Source organism: Bos javanicus, chromosome 26 (genome assembly GCF_032452875.1).
Source record: "Bos javanicus breed banteng chromosome 26, ARS-OSU_banteng_1.0, whole genome shotgun sequence".
In the NCBI taxonomy this organism is placed as follows: Eukaryota; Metazoa; Chordata; class Mammalia; order Artiodactyla; family Bovidae; genus Bos; species Bos javanicus.
Genome location: NC_083893.1, coordinates 33,084,704 through 33,102,783, shown reverse-complemented (window position 1 = coordinate 33,102,783; position 18,080 = coordinate 33,084,704). Strand labels below are relative to the sequence as shown.

The 18,080-nt window shown below is 46.3% G+C and overlaps 1 protein-coding gene across 33 annotated transcripts in view; it reads right to left on the bottom strand.

Annotated features, from left to right (window-relative positions):
* Positions 1-523: 523 nt before the first annotated feature.
* Positions 524-18,080, bottom strand: part of TCF7L2 (transcription factor 7 like 2) — a 201,800-nt gene continuing 184,243 nt past the window's right edge. For 6 of the 33 annotated variants that reach the window (XM_061403492.1, XM_061403489.1, XM_061403491.1 and 3 more), the window contains 7 exons: positions 17,259-17,399; positions 16,081-16,240; positions 15,579-15,686; positions 10,200-10,248; positions 9,557-9,607; positions 8,206-8,278; positions 524-2,690 (listed from right to left, as the gene is read on the bottom strand). In XM_061403492.1, coding sequence (XP_061259476.1) covers positions 2,267-2,690; positions 8,206-8,278; positions 9,557-9,607; positions 10,200-10,248; positions 15,579-15,686; positions 16,081-16,240; positions 17,259-17,399 — 1,006 coding nt within the window. In that variant the 3' untranslated portion in view covers positions 524-2,266. Of the gene's footprint in view, positions 2,691-6,594; positions 6,620-7,503; positions 7,577-8,201; positions 8,279-9,556; positions 9,608-10,195; positions 10,249-15,578; positions 15,687-16,080; positions 16,241-17,258; positions 17,400-18,080 lie in introns of all 33 variants that reach the window. The other 27 variants (XM_061403493.1, XM_061403501.1, XM_061403508.1 and 24 more) reach the window with 12 other exon arrangements.

Below are 18,080 nucleotides of genomic sequence, written 5' to 3'. Positions count from 1 at the left end.
TTTTTTATTTTTTAACTTTACAATATTGTATTGGTTTTGCCATATATCAACATGAATCCGCCACAGGTATACATGTGTTCCCCATCCTGAACCCTCCTCCCTGCATGTGATTCTTTCAAAGAAATAAGGACACTTTCACATCAATGATCCTTAAATGGTAATGATGTGCTTTCTTAAATTCCCTCCTGGTGAACTAAGTTTCATTAATAAGAATTAAATCATTTCTGCTTGATACTCAGAGGGCCAACTCAGATGTATCAGAGTGACAGTCGTATAGCCCTAAGAGTGACTTTTGCTTTCAGAAATGAACTAACCAGGTACACAAACTATGCCAAACAGGCATTAAGAATGAGACGGGAAAATAAAGAGAGTTCAGGGACCCTTTCTGGTATCCACGTCACCACCCATCACCCACACCAACCACAGGGTCTCGAGTTCCACCTTGGGAACACATTTCTCTTGCTGAAGGCAGATCTAGTTTCCCCAGAGATAAAACCCAAATTATAGAAACAAGTGACCAGCCTTTATCTGCACATACTAAGTTGCTTTTATTAATCCAGAATGGCATGCTACAGATACTGTACAGCATGAACATTTATTCATTACAAAAATGGCTTCCAAACCATTAAAAATGAAATTGGAATAAGAGCATAAAACGGAACAGTAACATCACAATTGTTAGGAAACATTCAAAGTATTCACAAAAAAATGTTATAGTTAGCATTTTAATAAACCAGAGAAAAACCGGAGACAGTTTTACAATCGCTTCATGTCAACTACAATGGCACTGAATGAACAGGTTTTAGCTTTATACAGCATTTTGTAACATCAACATGCCTAGGTTTTTTTTTTTATTTTTAAAGTGTGCTACCTACTTGTATGTCATACAGGTACATAAAAGCGGCAGCTGGTTTTTCCTTTAAGAGTAATCTAATATACAGAATTTTTGGCCCTTAAGGGTTTATACCTCTTCATTTAAAATGCTTTCTGGACAATCTGCTACCAAACACGTCTTGTTATAGGTGACATTAAAACTACATACAAATCTACCTATGTAACATCACAGCAAAACATGATGAACGAAAATTACAGCATCAAAAAGAGGGAGAAAGCTAAAGTCACTGAGAATTTTGGCACATAAAAAGTTTTGCACACGGTCAGTCCATGTCCTCAGGGTGCAGGGTGCTCGCCTGTGAGTTCACAGGGGAAACGGGACAATTTCCACTGCTGCTGGTACAGCGTTCTAAGATTCCCTCACTAATGTTCAAGTCTTGTTTTACATAATGGCTTTTAAAGCAACTTTCGTTAATGCTACTGATCCTTTAATGCAACTATTAATGTCCATTTGGCGGTATCTGGGTTTCATACGGCAAAAAAAAAAAAAAAAAAAAGGTCCAAAAGGGAAACAAAAAATATATATATACACATTTTATATATAAACTTAAAAACCTTGTACAAATGAGTTGTTATATATAAGATGCTTATGCTAAGGGGAAAAAAACTTTATACAGTTTCAAGAAAAAGGAAAACATATTTTAAAAGGGACAACGTACAGGTTCGACGAGCAATCTCTAAAGCAATAAATACTACTGGTCCAACAGCAATGTGATTCCATTAATTGTTGAATAGCAACCCCCTCCCCCCAAAAGAACAACACCATGGAACAAGGTATATTAACACATTTTAACCCTTTGTTTCTGTACATTTAAACAATAACAAGTAACATCACAATAAAAGTTGTTTCACACAGAAAAAAAAAAAAAAAGTAAATGGCACTGCATTCCTTGTGCCCTTATGGTTTAAAAACCAGATGTAAAATGATTGGTTCGCAAGCTCGTATTTAATACAAATAATACAGAACCAACTCCTTTTGGAGGGCTGCTTCAAAATTGCTTCTTTTTTTTTTTCTTTTTGTTTTTTAATCAGTCTTTTAAAACTAAGCTATCCGAACTACATAACAGTTATGTATATATATATATATTTTAAACGCTACAAAGACTTTAAACAGCTGTTGATAAAAATTTTGGTAGAATCATGAGGTTCTTCTCTCATCTACATATTTAAAAGGAGAAATTGAAATAAGAATGGGTCAAATATTGACCAATGAACTCGATAAACATTAACTAATGTAGCCACGTGGCACAAACGGAAGAGGACAACACGAAAACCGGGCAGGAGGGTGGGGGCGGGGCGGGGCGGAACCGAAAATAAAGAGAAAGCAAGAGGAAAGCACTCCACAAAGCACCCGGGGCTGAGGAGGGTAAAGCTATTCTAAAGACTTGGTGACGAGGGACAGTGGCTGGGGCTGGGTCCCGGCCAGAGCGCCGTGGGAATGTAAGGAAGATGTCGACGGCTGTGCCAGAGACGCGGGGGGGATGGCAGGCGGCTGCAGAGCGGCGGGAGGCAGGTCCAGGGCCCCGTTGGCACAGAGGGCGGGGGCCTTGCCGTGGGCGGCCTCGGCAAGCAGGAGGGCGGGCGGCGGAGGCATCATGGACAGGTGGGCCAGGGGGTCGGGCTTCAGGGACAGCGAGAGAGGCTGGGTCTGCTCAGTCTGTGACTTGGCGTCCTGGGGGGGGGAGCCTAGCAGGTTGGGGGAGGAAGGAGGCGAGTCTAGTAAGCTTCCATCTGAAGAGGGTGGACTGAGGCAGCTGCCTTCACCTTGTATGTAGCGAACGCACTTTTTTTTTCTCCTAGAAACAGGGGAGGGAGGGGAGAGAGTTATCTGTGAATAAAGGGCAAAGATGCCAAGGGAGAGAGTTATCTACTGCTCAGAGCCAAGAGGACCGCCACCTAACGGTGCCCCCGGGGAGACATCGCCCAGCGGCCAGGGGACGTTTAACGCCACGCTGGGGTGCCCGGCTCACTGAGCTATATGCCCGCTCTGGCAAATGAAGTGTCAGACCGCACAGCTGCCTACCTACCTGCTTCCCCTGCCCCGCTAAACACCCGCCTTCCCACTGACCAAATACAAGCGAGCAGGCTCAAGGGCGCCACCTGTGGGCCGTGACAGACAGCGGCTGCGTCCACGCTGAGAGGCGCTCAAGAGCTTGTTCGTTTCTCTTTTTTGGCTTAGACATCCCTTCATTTCCCGTGGTAACCATTCCCCTCCATTTCCACCACTGCTGCCCCCACCCCTCGATGGGTGTGTGTGTGTGTGTACATGTGTGTAAGAGACAGACAGAGCTCCCTCCCCAGGCGCCTCATATCCATCTGAAACTCAAAATGCTGACTGTTGAGCCCACAGAGCTTAAAGGCAGCGCGAGCAAGAGGCTGAAAAGGTTTTATCCCACCACCTCCACCATCACCACCACCAACCACCACCACCACCGCCGCCACCAGAGGCTGCTGGCGCCCAGAGAACTTTTTGGGCTTGTCTGTTAAGAACCACACCAAATCAAGAGAGGTCAGAATCAGTTGTGAAGGGGGGCGTGGACGGGGGGGAGAGGGAAACGAAAAGAAAACCAAATAAACTAAAAAACAAAACAAAAATAACAAAAAAAATAAAACCACCAAAAAACAGGTAGAAGAGGATAAACAAAGGTGGGGGAGGGGGAAGAATAAGAAAAACAGAAAATGATCCAAAGGAACAAGAATAACTGGTTGTATGGCCTGCAGGTTGTGGATTAAATTATGATTCAAACTTTTTTTTTTTTTTTTAAGATTTGGGGTCTTCCCCTCCCCCACCCCATAGTGAGAAGGCTAGAAGGAGAGATGGTGAGAATGGGGATGGAGGGGCAACTCGCCCTGGTCCGTATGCCAGGGCCAATGAGTAAGGGTTCAGCCCGTCACAAGGAAGTGACAACCAAGAAGACGTGCCAGGGAGTCGCAGCATGGACTTTCTTGAATCGGGGGTGGGGGTGGGGGGGTTATCAGGAGTAGTGTTTAAACCAGAAAGACTAATTTTGCCCTGCGCCAAAACCAGAGTCTCCCCTCTCCATTTCCTGTTTACATAAGAAATAGGATTGATAATTTCAGAGCCTCTTGTGCTTATCCACCTGAGGTGGGCGAAGTCAGTTCAAGACACTGAGTGTGTGACCTCACAGCTTCCCCCTAGTATTCATCCCAGTTTGATGGGATCGTATGTGGTAGGACAGGTGATCCTGGCAATCAACCCCACTCATGCTATTAAAAATAATGCAGATACAGGGGATGTGCTGACCTAAGAATACAGTCCGAACCGCGGCCGATAACACTGTCTAAAAACAAGTGTGTGAGTACCGGCTGGCTTCCGGTCATGGGAAAGCAACCAAGATGCTGCCCAGTTGAAGGCCACCACTGTCAGATGTCAGTGACCTTTGAAAGGAAGTGAGTGCACTGAGTCCCTCCTTGGGTTTGTGCCCCAGAGCTGCCTGATGATGCCCCTCAGTGCGTGGGGTGTGGACTCAGCAAGATGGCAGGAGGGAGGGGAGGCGGGGGGCGAAAGGGCACATGCTCAGTCCTTCCTGCCTCCCAGAGGCCGAGACCCATTGGGCCAGTGGCTTCAGGGCCTCTCCATCCCTGCTCTGGGTCAGAAGGAAAGTGAGGACAGTCTGCCTTCACCTTCCAGTTGCCAAGGTTCCTTTTCCTCCTCCAGGATAGACTGAAATGGACTGTGGGTTCTGTTCCCATCCCAGAAACCCAAGATAAAGTAATTAAGCCTCTTAAGAGTTTTAAACCACCTTAGCCTGCAGATCAAAACATGCTCAAAAAACTAAGATGTCCATGCATTTTAAAAATGGGAGAAGAAAGGGAGGGGCATAAGCAAAAGTGAGAAAGCAACAGGGACAAATGAGAGAGAGGGGAAAGAGGAAAGGGACAAAGAAAGAACAGGGGGAAAAAAATAACAGGAAACAAGGGAATGACATCCAGCAGCGTTCCATGCTATATTAGGGCAGAGTGAAAAGATGGGAAAAGCAACTTGGTGGGCTCAAAACAGAATCTTGTTAAAATGTCCTCAAATGTCAAGTAAAATTAGAAACCCTGTGCAGGGAGCGAGGAGCCCTGATTAGCTGGGAACATTTCTGGTGCTCCCCTCCCCCGTTCTGCCCTCCTCATGGTTTGAAGTTTCCATGTCCTGGGGATTAGTGGGGGGCATTTGAACACAAGACACGTGACTATGAATGACACGGTGACCGCTCCTTCTAAGAGGTGGCAGAGCAGATGGCAGTTGGAACCCACACATTTCGGACAGGCCAGAAAATGCCTTGTTTTGCAAATCCTTTTATTATTTTTTAAAAACACATCTTGTATTACTAATTTAGCATCAAGCCAGAGATCCTAGCAAAGTCAAGAGAAAAAGTGGAGGAAAAAAGGGACAAGACCCATTCTCTTATCCTCCTCCACCTAGGCTCCACCTCTCATCAAGGTGTGGCCCCTGAAAAATCGGTTTTTAGCTTCTTATGGATTCATTCTGAAAGGAAAGTAAGAGTTCTTCCTGATCCTATTTTGGAATCACACCCTTAAAGGAGCAGATACTGTATTGCTAAAGCTTTTAGAGTGGGAAACAAGCACCCCAATGAAGGAAAAATGGCCCCGGGGAAGGTCTAAGGGTGCTGAGGCAGAAAAGAGGAAAGATGGCGCTGGGGCGGGGCAGCTCAGCGCCTGAGCAGCCACGCTGCACACGGACGGCTGCCCCCGAGCTGCACTGTAGAAAACCATGTTTATGAAGCAGCTCCGAAGCCTTGGGGTCGTTTGTTTTGTTTTGCTTTGTTAAAAACGTCACGAAAACACTTGTTTCTGAGGAGGATTCCACACTCAGGGTTTAAATGAGGTTGGAGCTAGGTCTGAGAAGGGACAATCTAGTTAGTAAATGTTGGACATGATAACTTTCAGCCCCCCAAAGTGCCAGGTCTAACTCGCAGTTAACTGCTTCCAAAGCAGTAAGAGGGATTCATACACCACCACTCACGCCCTACAAATAAAATACACAAACCAGGCCACAAACCACATTGCGAGGGGCACACAACGGTGTCAGCCGCACCTTTCTACAGAGCGTGAGGAGCACCCACTTAGGAGCGTGCCCTGGGATAAGCTAACCTCTCGCCATGGCAGAGTGGTGATTCAGCAGCTAGTCATCTTTCTACTCAGCACAAATAAAGGTCTGATACAAATTCACTGCCTATAAAGGGTCATCAGAGGTTCCATCTTCTAGGCCAGCCCTAGGGAAAGCTCTGACACCCTCCACCAGCTGCACCATGAAAACTCTTTTCTGTTGCACAGACAAGATCCCAGGACTGAGTGGCAAAACTATTTGTCACCTCCAGGGACACTGTTGTCTCACAGAACGGGTGGGGGTTCCCTCTCCTGCTGGATGAGCACCCAAGGCCCCCCGTCCTCACTCAATGGGCAGAGGGTTGCCTGTGGAGGGAGGTCTCTCTCAAGAAAGGCTCTTGGGCCCCAGCTCCCCTCAACGTCTGGTCAACACGAGGTGCTTCTCTCGTAAGGCGTTCGGGGAGGGGGAGAGAGGCGCAGGAGACTGGTGGGCATGCATGTGATGGAATGGACATGGGAGCTAGCGTCTAAACATGGAACACACGGCAAGGGCATGGAGGAAGGGGACACGTGACAGGGGAGGCACTACAGACAGGGGGCGTGTTTGGGTGTTGAGATACCTACCATCATAATATTCCAAATTCAAAGACTGCTTGTATCAGAACAAAGAAACAACAAATTTAACCAAAGGTGGTCATTAAAGGAAAGGAAATGAGACAGGAACTAGCTGGTATCCCTCCACCAAGAAGGAAGTACCTATACCTTCCCTGAAATTACAGGTTGGATGGAACCTGCAGGTGGAACACAGGCGTTTAATTTGGACTCTGCTGATTCCCTTTGGAACCAGAGCTCTGTCTCTCTAAATATATGTATAGATACATATACATATTTCTTTTTCTCCATCGTGCAGGCCAGCGGCGCTGCAGTGCGTGACCTCTGCTTGTGGCCCTGTAGCTGGTGCATGCCGTTGAATGCCACGCTTCTTTTCAGCACTGTAAAACAATGTCAGCTAACCAAGCTCCTCTGTCCAGAGATGTAGTTTTAAAACAGAAAATAAACAAAAACACAAAACAAAACTAAAAGAAGCCTTCCCCCAGAGCCCTTCTCCAAGTGTCTAGACTCCAAGTACACGGGAATGCTATCACTGCCAATCTGAGCTCCTTCAAACCTCGGGACACGGTGGGTCTCCCTCTGTCCTGCAGACATGCCACAGAAGCACTGACAGGGCCAGGCCAGATCCAGGATGCCGGCTTTCAGAGCAAAAGGGTAAGTGCCCGTCCTGGTCTGTGAGGTCTGTGGTCTAGGTCCTACCACCAGGGATATGTTATTTATAAGAGCAGGGGAAAGAGAGAAAGAGAAAAGTAGAGGACACAGCATAAAATTAGCAAGGAAATTTTGAAGAATGAGGATCATTAGTCATTGATGCCAGCGGGGAAGTAGATGGGAATGAGGTCAAAATACATTGACGCACTAAGGTACCAGAAGGACAGAATGCTTTGATTTTTCCCAAAGGCCTTGCAGTAGGGGATATACCTGCATGGTTTGCACCATAAAGTCTGTCGGTCAAGCCCGAACAGTGCCCGACACTTCTTTGGAGTATTTGCATCTGTTAGCATAAGGTAAACACAAAAAAACACAACACAATGGTGGGTCGTGCTCAGTTGGATGTAAAATCTCGGCTACAGCTGACTCGTCTTCACTATCACCTTGGCTCTCTGTGCCTGTCTTCCCTCACCAAGGACATGAAGGGAAAGGACTTCTAAGCGCCAAAAGAAAAAATAATAAAATAAAATGATAAAACACAAAAAGAAAAAACAACAACCAGAAACCAAAAAACAACCAGGAAAAAATAAAAAAACAAAAACAGAGAGAGAAGAGGAGGGGGAGAAGGTGACGTCGTTTGTTTCTACCTAGGCCAGGCTCACGATGGATGTCACCGAGCCCCCGTCCCAGGCGGTCGGGAAGAGGGGGCTGGCAGGCAACATTCCCTGGGAGGGGGCGCGCTGGGGTTTGCTGTCGCTGACCCGAGGAGGCACAAATGATGCTGTTTTACAGTGGCATTGTGGCTAGCAGCAGCGAGGAGGACAAGCACGTCCCTCACAGAGCAGTGTCCCGCGCCCTCCTGTCTCCTAAGATCCACACACAGAGCCACAAAGCAACAGGCCGGAGGAGGGGGAAAGGACCGAATAGACCAGCTGCAAACCAGCACAGCGAATCTGGGAAATCTATACACACCTGCAAGGGCCGCACCAGTTATTCTGTTGATCAAGGCCAAAGCGCGCTCGGCATTTCTTAGGAGCGCTCAGGTCTGAATGAGTTCAAGAGAGAAGCGAGCAGAGGAGAAGGACGTGGGAGAGAGGGAGAGGGAGAGAAGAGAAAAGAGAGAGAGAGGGAGGGAGAGAGAGGGAAGGGGGGAAGAGAAAGATACAAATAAGAAAAAAATAAAAATAAAAAAGGGAATAAATCAATGACCTGGTTACTAATTACAAAATATTGACTTTTGATTTTTAACTTTCTTTAATTAAAAAACAAAAAAGGTAAAAAAAAATCACATTCTTATTCAACTCGTGAAATTAGCTGTTGCAAATAAAGCTGCAGTATCCCTTCTTTGAGGACTGTCTCTCCGATTCGTTTGAACTGATAAAGGGATGTTAGCTCCTCAAGAACTAGCTTTTAAATAATGTTTTTCTTCTTTTGGTTCTGCTTTTTCTTTTTTTTTTCCTCTCAATTTGTTTTTCTTAAAGAAGAAAATAAAGCAAAGGAGGGAATTAAGTTTGTCACATGCTCTTTTCTTCTCAGAGTACAACAGTTTAAAAAGGAAAAAAACAAAAAACAAAAAACTACAAATAAAACCAGAACAAAACAAAACGAAACAGAAAGAAAGAAAGAAAAGGGGTTGTGGTACTGGGATATTGCAGCTTTTGGAATGTTCATCTTTTCTTTAAATCTATTTTCATTAATATTAAGAGAGGAACAGATAAAGGTCAATAGGCTGTGTGAATGAGCTGTTAGGAGTTAGTTAGAAGCTCACAGCGGCATTTAAGCAGGTACAATCAGTGAAATGCTAGTGGATTTGCAAGTTATGAGCAGAAAAGTGAAAGAAGAAAAAAAACGAAAATAAAAAAAAAAAAAGCAAAGGAAAAAAATAATCATACTGCGGATGCATGCTTGCGTGAGAAAACTTAGTGGGAGCGATGAAAAAATGCCATTAGATTAAGGAGGTTTATTACTGAATTCCTTCCATTTTGTTGTTGTTGGTTTTGTTTTTTTTTTAAACCAGTCTCTTTGAAAGAAATACTGCATATTCAATTTGCACAGTTAGTTCAACTCTAAATCACTGTCATCATGGCTTAAACAACTGTTACGGGAAAAATAAATAAACAAAGCAGAAGTTAAATTAAATTCAAAAAAAAAAAACAACAAAAGCAAAAAAAAAAATCTACTGAAACATACAAAATCATGTAGATGGTCATTTTAAAGAATGTTCAAAGGTCATACGTGTTTTCATGTTAATAAAACTATAATGGCAAGAAAAATTAAAAAACAGTTTATCAACTATTTTAATGACTCAAAATGACATTAGCACCTGTAATCGGAGGAAGTGAAAGGCAAGGATTTAGGAAACATTCGCTGTGTTCTGAAAAAAAAGAACAAATTATACAAAGCCTTCACAATGTTTTTGTCGTTGTTTGTAAAAGCCTGGCCTTCTCGAAGGGCCCTCTGAGATTGCCTATGCAGTATTTCTAATTTCTTCTAGAGAATGACAAACCTCCTTAATTTAAATCGGGTGCAATAGACCACTGTAAAGGCATGCATCAGAACATTCAGGAACAGCCCAGTTAACATCAAACACTCGCACACACCCCCTCTGCTCCCCTAGCCCCCTCCTCATCCTTACTCAGACACAGACAAAATAAGCGGACTGTATAAATCCCCGTCTAGGCATGCCTACCGCTCTCCGCTTACAGGCTCTGCAGTTATTTAAAAACACATTCCACTAGACTTACAATGTGCTTTTCATGCAACAATGAATGTTACTAGCTTTAAAAGGGCAGTCATGAAGCAATTAATTAAAATGCATAAACAAAAAGGCTGGCTAAGATGGGTTCCCCCCGCCCCACAACGTCCTGGCCTTGAATTTCTCCTGCCTCCCCCAGATAGAAGCCTGACATAAAAGAGTGGTCCTCAGAGTACAGCTCCCTTCCTCTATCCTGCTTATTCTAACTTACCATTGGTCTCCCCGGGCTGCTTGTCCCTTTTCCTCTTCTTCTTTTTCCCCTAGATAAACAGATGAAACACAGGGCATTACTTCAGGAAACAGACGGGAGGACGACAACGTCTGGGCTCACCTGGAGAGGCGGCGGCAGGCGGAGGGACACCACCTGCCATCTCCAGCCACACCCACTCCTGAGTGTTTTCCAAAAAACCCCAGTTCCCTTTAGTCCAGGTGCCCTTCGACTGTGCTCCAGCTAGAGGAACGCATGCCTAGCGGAAGAGCTGGTATCAGTGGGGCAGAGGGGAAGACTTCTTTTCCTGTACATCTGTGTCCACCCTCGAACCTGATCCAGAGCATCCATAAAAGGGGGAATGAGGCCTGAATGGGGAAAGATTCAGAGAGGTGTGGAGAGACAGGATTGGAAGTGGCCCAAGAGCCAAGGGACGAATGAGTGATTTTTGAGATGGCCACGAGAACCCCTTGCCCGATGCAAATCTCTTACTAAGGCCAAAAGCTGCTCGCTCGGAATCAAAAAATTAAGACTTAGTAGGGGATTTTCTTAGCACTGTAGCATGGGTCTTGATTTTAAAGTCAGAAGGGGAAAAAAAAGCGAAATAAACCCAGAAACCATCTGAGCTCCTTTTCAAACTGCTGAGTGGACATCCATAAAGGAGAACATTTGGTCCTCACCATTTTCCACTTATGTAATGACTGTAATACTCCTAGTAATATGGACTTCCCTGTAGCTCAAACAGTAAAGAAACTGCCTGCAATGCAGGAGACCAGGGTTCGATCCCTGGGTTGGGAAGTTCCTCTGGAGAAGGGAATGGCAATCCACTCCAGTATTCTTGCCTGGAGAATTCCATGGACAGAGAAGCCTGGCAGGCTACAGTTCATGGGGTCGCAGAGAATCGGACACGACTGAGCGACTAACACACACGTTATACTACTAGTAATGACAGCTACCATTTACTGAGCACATACTATGTGCCAGACATGGCTCTAGTGTGCTATGCCCAGTGACCCATTTATCCTCGCACAATCCTATTTAACAAGCACGATCACCATCAGATTTTACAGATAAGGACGCTGAGATACAGGGGTGCACGCAGTTTCCTGAAATGACATAGCTATCAGATGATGCTGTCGACGGGAACCCAGGTGACCTCAGTTCCACAGCCCTTATCCACTAGACTATGCTGCCTTCATATTTACGGCCTTGTCGTCTGAGGAAGGCTCTTAATGGATTACGGGTCAAGCATTACATGGAGTCGTTCACATTCCCCACCTGACCCTCCCTGCTATCTTGACGGTCTGCCCACAGATGTGAATGTGCAATGGGATTGGGGATGAATTCTGCAGAGGTAACCACCTCCCCTCCTTATCTGAAACTAGTTTTCCCTCACCCCGATAGCTCTGGTCCCATCCACATGAATTAGCCGCCTGGTCTATATGAAATGTCACAAGCAAAATGTCACGTCTATTTGTTTCAAAATATGCAAACATCCTTTGCCTGGTGGTTGGCTTAGTTTGCGCTTCCCTAGTAGCTCAGCTGGTGAAGAATCTGTCTGCAATGCAGAAGACCCCCCTTCAATTCCTGGGTTGGAAAGATCTGCTGGAAAAAGGACAGGCTACCCACTTCAGTATTCTTGGGCTTCTCTGGTGGCTCAGCTGGTAAAGAATCTACCTGTAATGTGGGAGACCTGGGTTTGATCCCTGGGTTGGGAAGATCCCCTGGAGAAGAGAAAGGCTGCTCACTCCAGTATTCTGGCCTGGAGAATTCCATGGACTATATATAGTTCATGGGGTCGCAAACAGCTGGACACGACTGAGTGACTTTCAGAAGTTCTCATGGTGTGTTGACATCAACTCAAGAAGAAACAAGAAAGAAAAGCCATAGGCAGAAAACCTGAAAACCCACCTGGCTCTGTGAGGGGGACACCAAGGCAGGGATGCCTCCGAGTCTTAGATCTACATGAGGGCTGAGGGTCAAGAGTCCTAGAGAAAGCCTCTCAAATCTGGGGGCCTGTGGCATCAGGGAAATCTCTCTGGGCCCTCATTGTTTCCACTAGAAACATGTTCCGTTCCTTGGCATACAACTTTAAAGAAGAAGCAAAGAAAGGAGTTTGTGTGTTTTCTCATGAGCCCCAGCTGCCCACCTTCATGTCTGTGCCTCTCCTACGCCAGGAGCAAAGCGCTACCCGGCCATCCTGGAACAGCAGGAGGAGCTAGCTTCAGTTTATTTAGGAACCTGAAAGAAAACCTCAGCCAGGCACAGAAATGGTTCAGTTCCAGGCAGTGCGGCATCCATGCAGTCAAGGGCTTCCCAGTCATCTCCAATATAGGGCTCACCCATGTTCAATCTCCTGAAATATATTCTGCAAGGCAGGTGACAATTCCTTCACCCCTGGGAAGCCATCCATGTGGGATACAAAACTGAGATGTTGATGACTGAGGCAATGACCGTTCAGACTAAATGCTTCTAGAGGGCAGGGACTGTGTCTTAACTGGAAGAGGATATGAAGGAACGAATCAACATCATGAAGTGAATAGGGAGATGCCTTTCAAGGGAGGCGGCCCCCTTGTTATCTCTTTAAATGTAACAAAAGAAGAAAAGGCCTCAAATATGATGGTGAGAGAGGGAAAAACTCACGATATGCAAATTACTGGGGATTTATCTCGTTGACTCAGTATAGAAGAGCTAGAAAGGAAGTAACTTCTATTACAATGTCACGGGTTAGACATCACTCTCTGACTGAAATCTTTTCTTGTGTGTTCCAGAGTGTGCACCAAGTCCAACCCCCCAAATGTGACTGTTTTACTCAATTCTATTCAGCTAAGGTAGCGTATAAAGGCTTCTATCACCACTGGGCTAGAAAAGCAGGATCATGCAAGAGGCATAAGGATATTAGTTCAGAAAACTTTTCCCAGAAGAACCTTCAGAACTTGACAACAACACCCAGAGTAATTTATAGAAGCTTCTATGTCAAGTCAGTAAAAAAAAAAAAAAAAAAAGCTAAATAGTTCCCACCACAATTCAATCTCTAAACAGTTTAATTCTTGTTCTAGACCACTTCCTGAGATGAGAGAGGAAGTGAATGAGAGAAGAAGGAAAGAATGAAAGAAGGAACAAATGGAGGGCTACGTGTGTTCAAAGCCACGTGCAATGAGCCGCTGATAAAGGAATCTGACAGTACCCCTTATGAGTGGTAAAGCTCCTATAGCCCCAAATCCAGATATTACCTCTAGACTTGATCTCAAGTCTTTTCAGGGGTTGCCCTATTATACCAAACCTTGTCCCAATGTAAAACCAAGCTAAAATCATTTCAAGTGTCTTGAGAACCTTCTGAAACCTAGAAAACACTTCTTAAGAAGCCTTGGGCAATATCTTGTCTTGAGTCCAGGAAGACCACGGCAGTATTCTTCTGAAGCTCTCACAAAGCCAGCCCCATACCTTTGTGGAGATATCAGCCTATAGGACTCCAGGAGGCAGCACACACACAGACCACAGTGTGCATGGCACACCCTAAGGTTGTGCAGTGCAGGCCCTGCACAGCTGTACATGAAGGCTCTCGTCTGACCCAAAATGTCTACTGGGGATAGGATACCTAGAGAGTAGCTGAATTCCTCTCTGTGGTACCATTCTAGATTCCTCAAAGAATTGGATCTGTAGCAGGGAGAAGCTGGAGATGAACTCTAAGAACTTCTGACCCGAAACCAGGAGAGCAGCTGTCCTGAAATGAGATGGCTCTATGTGTGGGGAGCTGCAGGGCCTGCCTGCTGCTGGCAGTCTCCACCTCGAGGTCAGGTGAGGGTGAACAGCAAGCCTGTGGGAGAGCGTTAGCTTTCTTATCCTCTTCCTTTCAGCTCCAGAAGAAAGGCTCCTCCACCGCACACATGCTGAGGTCGAATGGAGAGGTCCCAAACAGCTAAGAGCCTGCGCCTGACCGTCTGTGAGTGACGAGGGCTCTGAGAGGAGCCAGTGTGTCATTGGGAAGTACAAGCACTGACTCCTGTTTCGACTCCCCAGGAGGAATCTGTTCTATTGCTGAGTGAAGTGCATGGGACCTACGAGGAGACGGGTGGCTGTGGAGATGAAGACACAGGTGTCTCGGTCCTCCCCATCCACGTTACATACACGCGTGTGTGTAAAGGTGTGAGACTAAAGAGTGATGACACTTGGAACAGCAGGGCAGTGGAAGCAGAAAACAGTCTTATTCCAGGACCCACACATTCAATGCAGATGTCTTGTGCTTCCTGGTTAAGTTCTGAGAGAGCTCTGATTTAACTCAATCCCCACAATACTGTGTTGACAGTAAGCTCACAAACAGCAGTAACTGAATGGATCTCAACTCACATACACAGAGAGCTTCCCCACCACAGGGGAAGGCCAGAGGAGAGCTAGGTCAGGGAGCACGGATGGTAGAAGAATCATCCATGGCTCAGTACCATCAACAAGAAACAGGAGGAGATGCCTGCTGCCAGCATTAAGACGGGTTCTGTTTGCCCCCCAAGAGTGGATGGTAAAAATCACTTCATGAAACTAAATGCCAGGTAATGAAGTACGAAGCAAAATAAGAGACATTTCATCCATTAGAGAGGAGAATGAGCCCAGAACTTGAGTTCCTGGGCGAAAAACCAGAGTAAGAAAGAATGGTGAGGTGACAGAAGACAGCCAGTTCATGGGAGGAGAAGAATCCAGAGTGTTACAAGCACTGTGATTAGTAAAGACAACAACCCCTACAGTGTTTTCTAAAAAGTAGGAGAGGGGATTAGGCAAATCCCAGAGCCAACAAAAAGCTGAGGGACACACACAGCACCCAACACACACACCTCCCTGTGTCACTTCATCCATTCTGCCAAAAGATGGCTTCTACTGCCTACTTACACTCAGAGATATTCCCATCATGCCTCTCTCAAGATGCACTAGGCTTCCAACTTCTATTGTACCACATCCTAAACCAACAGTTTTTTTCCCTCTTAAGGGTGAAGGCCCTGCTAGAACAGCTGTGAAGAAGTAAATGCTCTCCTTTCAGCTGGCATCACTGCTGAGAAACACACAGGCCTCACTGGGTGTATTCTACAGCCATGCCTCTTCAAAGATGTGGGGAAGAAGGTATGAACAGCCCTAACCTGGCCCCACAGGTCCCCTGAGATGGAACACCAGCCCCCTTCCTCCTCCTTGAAGAACTATCCCATGTTGATAGAACCCTGCAGGAGGCTAAGACAGAATCCTCCAATCTGGTGCTGACGTAAGGTGCTAACAGTCACAGCTGGGCAGACTGAGTGGTAATGAAGCCCAATTCAGGTTGGCAGGTTGCATTTCCTTTGTCCAGATGGACATCCACCACATCTCTACAGCATCTAGTCCCGAGAAAAAGGAGCCACCTACATAGTTATCCCGTGCGGACCAGCCGGGGTACAGCTGCATGTGAAGCTGTCGCTCCTTCCGGGCCAGCTCATAGTACTTTGCTTGCTCTTCTCGGGACAGCGCATGCCACTGGAGGGGACAGGGTGAGAGACAGAAAGACACGCAGAAACGTCACAAACCACACTGTGGCTGGGGACGGACAGCGCTTCCGTCGCAAACGGTGTCATCTGAAGATGCCTATGGTCTGCAGGGGCCTGGCACTAACAGGAGGGCCCAGACCAAACCTGACTTGTCGTCTATGATGTTTGAGTCTTTGCTCTCTGCAGGTGGAGAAGACCAGGGTGTGGCTGTTGTGAACATCATTTGAAGGCAGAGTTACTGCTTCCAACTCCACAAAGACCATGGAAGGAGTCAAAGTATGGCTCAAGGGAAAGGACGCTCCAAACCAATGGGGACAGGGACATGTCACCCCACCCACCATGTCCTATTCTGGCCCTCTTCTCCCAGCAGGCACGCCACTTACCCTCCGGCCCAGGATCTGGTTGATGGCTGCACTTTCTTTCAACGTGCACTCAGCTACAACCTTTGCTCTCATTTCCTTCATATACAACATGAATGCATTAAGAGGTTTCTTTATGTGGGGCTTCTTCTTTTCTTCTTCCTTTTTGGAGTCCTGATGCTTTCTGCATAGGGACAAAACAGACAGACGCAACCCAATGAACAACCCGATGAACAATCCCGAGGTCAGCTTCCTCCACAGCAGAAAGCCCGCCTCCTTGCCTGCTCAACGCCCTAAGCAATTCAGAAGGAAAAGCACACTTCTACTGGGTCTTCTCCATCCTGGGAAATGGAACAAAAACATCCTGGGGGGTGGGGGATGAGGGAGATTTGTCATCACTTCCTCAAGGTTTCAGTTCAGTTCAGTCGCTCAGCTGTGTCCGACTCTTCGCGACCCCATGAACCGCAGCACGCTAGGCCTCCCTGTCCATCACCAACTCCCGAAGTTCACCCAAACTCATGTCCACTGAGTCAGTGATGCCATCCAGCCATCTCATCCTCTGTCGTCCCCTTCTCCTCCTGCCCTCAATCCCTCCCAGCATCAGAGTCTTTTCAAATGAGTCAGCTCTTCGCATCAGGTGGCCAACGTATTGGAGTTTCAGCTTCAACATCAGTCCTTCCAATGAATACCCAGGACTGATTTCCTTTAGGATGGACTGGTTGGATCTCCTTGCAGTCCAAGGGACTCTCAAGGTTTAGAAACACAAAATTTTCCCCAGAGGGAAAAGCACATTGTGACCGTTCCCACCTCAGCCAGTGTCTCTTGCGGGATCAGGGACGGTAGGTGCGTGTGCGCTCAGTCGTGTCTGACTCTTTGTGACCCCAAAGACTGTAGCCCACCAGTCTTCCCTGTCAATGGGATTTCCCAGGCAAGGATACTGGACTGGGTTGCCATTTTCTCCTCCAGGGAACCTTCTCAGCCCAGGGATCGAACCTGAGTCTCCTGCGTCTCCTCCATTGGCAGGCAGAAGTGCTTGCAAATCCCAGTCCCTCCAAGAAAGAGCTGTGTTCTCCCCCACAGTGGGCACATGCCTCCCTCTCTGTAAGGCAGGTGCTTACTGAAGTCTGACCAACCTCGGGTAGGGCCACCACCCAGGCACCACGGGCTAAACGCACGGTGAAGGAGAAGAAGAGGACACTTACGCGCTGTGGAGTGAGCCGACTTCACTCTGAGAGGATTCCTGTTTGACGGTCGGCGTGACTATGGCCGGGTGGGGAATGCCGGTCGTGTGTAGAGTGTGATGTGGTGGGACCATATGGGGAGGGAACCTAGAAGACAGAAAGCTGTGTAAATCGTCAGAATCAAAATGAATGAATGGGGAGGGATGTGTACACACAATTAAAAGAAAAAAAAAAAAAGAAAGAAACAGCACGTAACACTCACATGAAAGCAACCCAAGGCATATGAAACCTGTCAGCATTAATTAGTGATAAATTAAACATAATGATTCTCATAATGTCATTAAAGCCAATCTTCCCCTTCATTATTGCTACTGACATGAGACATTACGATTGCTAACATCTTCAGCAAAAGGCAAGTTCAGCCGGTATACTTGGAAGACAAAGTAGGCTTGGACTACTTGCTGGAGATCACAAGTCCACTGGTTTGGGAGGACACTGTTAGTGGCATCTAAGACTATTTCTTAAGTCCTAATCAGCACTAGAATGAAAGATGAAATCTTTTGTTGCATATTGACAGCTAAATAAAATATTAACGCGGCTGAAGTATACACACATTTTTTGACAACGCCGCGCATGCCTCATTAGGCCTCATTCTGTTGATGGGAACGCAATAAAATTTTTATTTCTCTTTTGCTGCTGTGGTCCCATCGTTTTGACAGTAATGGGAGAGAGTGAGGCAGAAAGATGGGGGGAATCCAAATCACTGCCATCTGGTTCCCAACATACGTCACAGATGTTTTAAATAACTTTGTATCAGAGATGGCCCCAAAAGAGCATTTTACA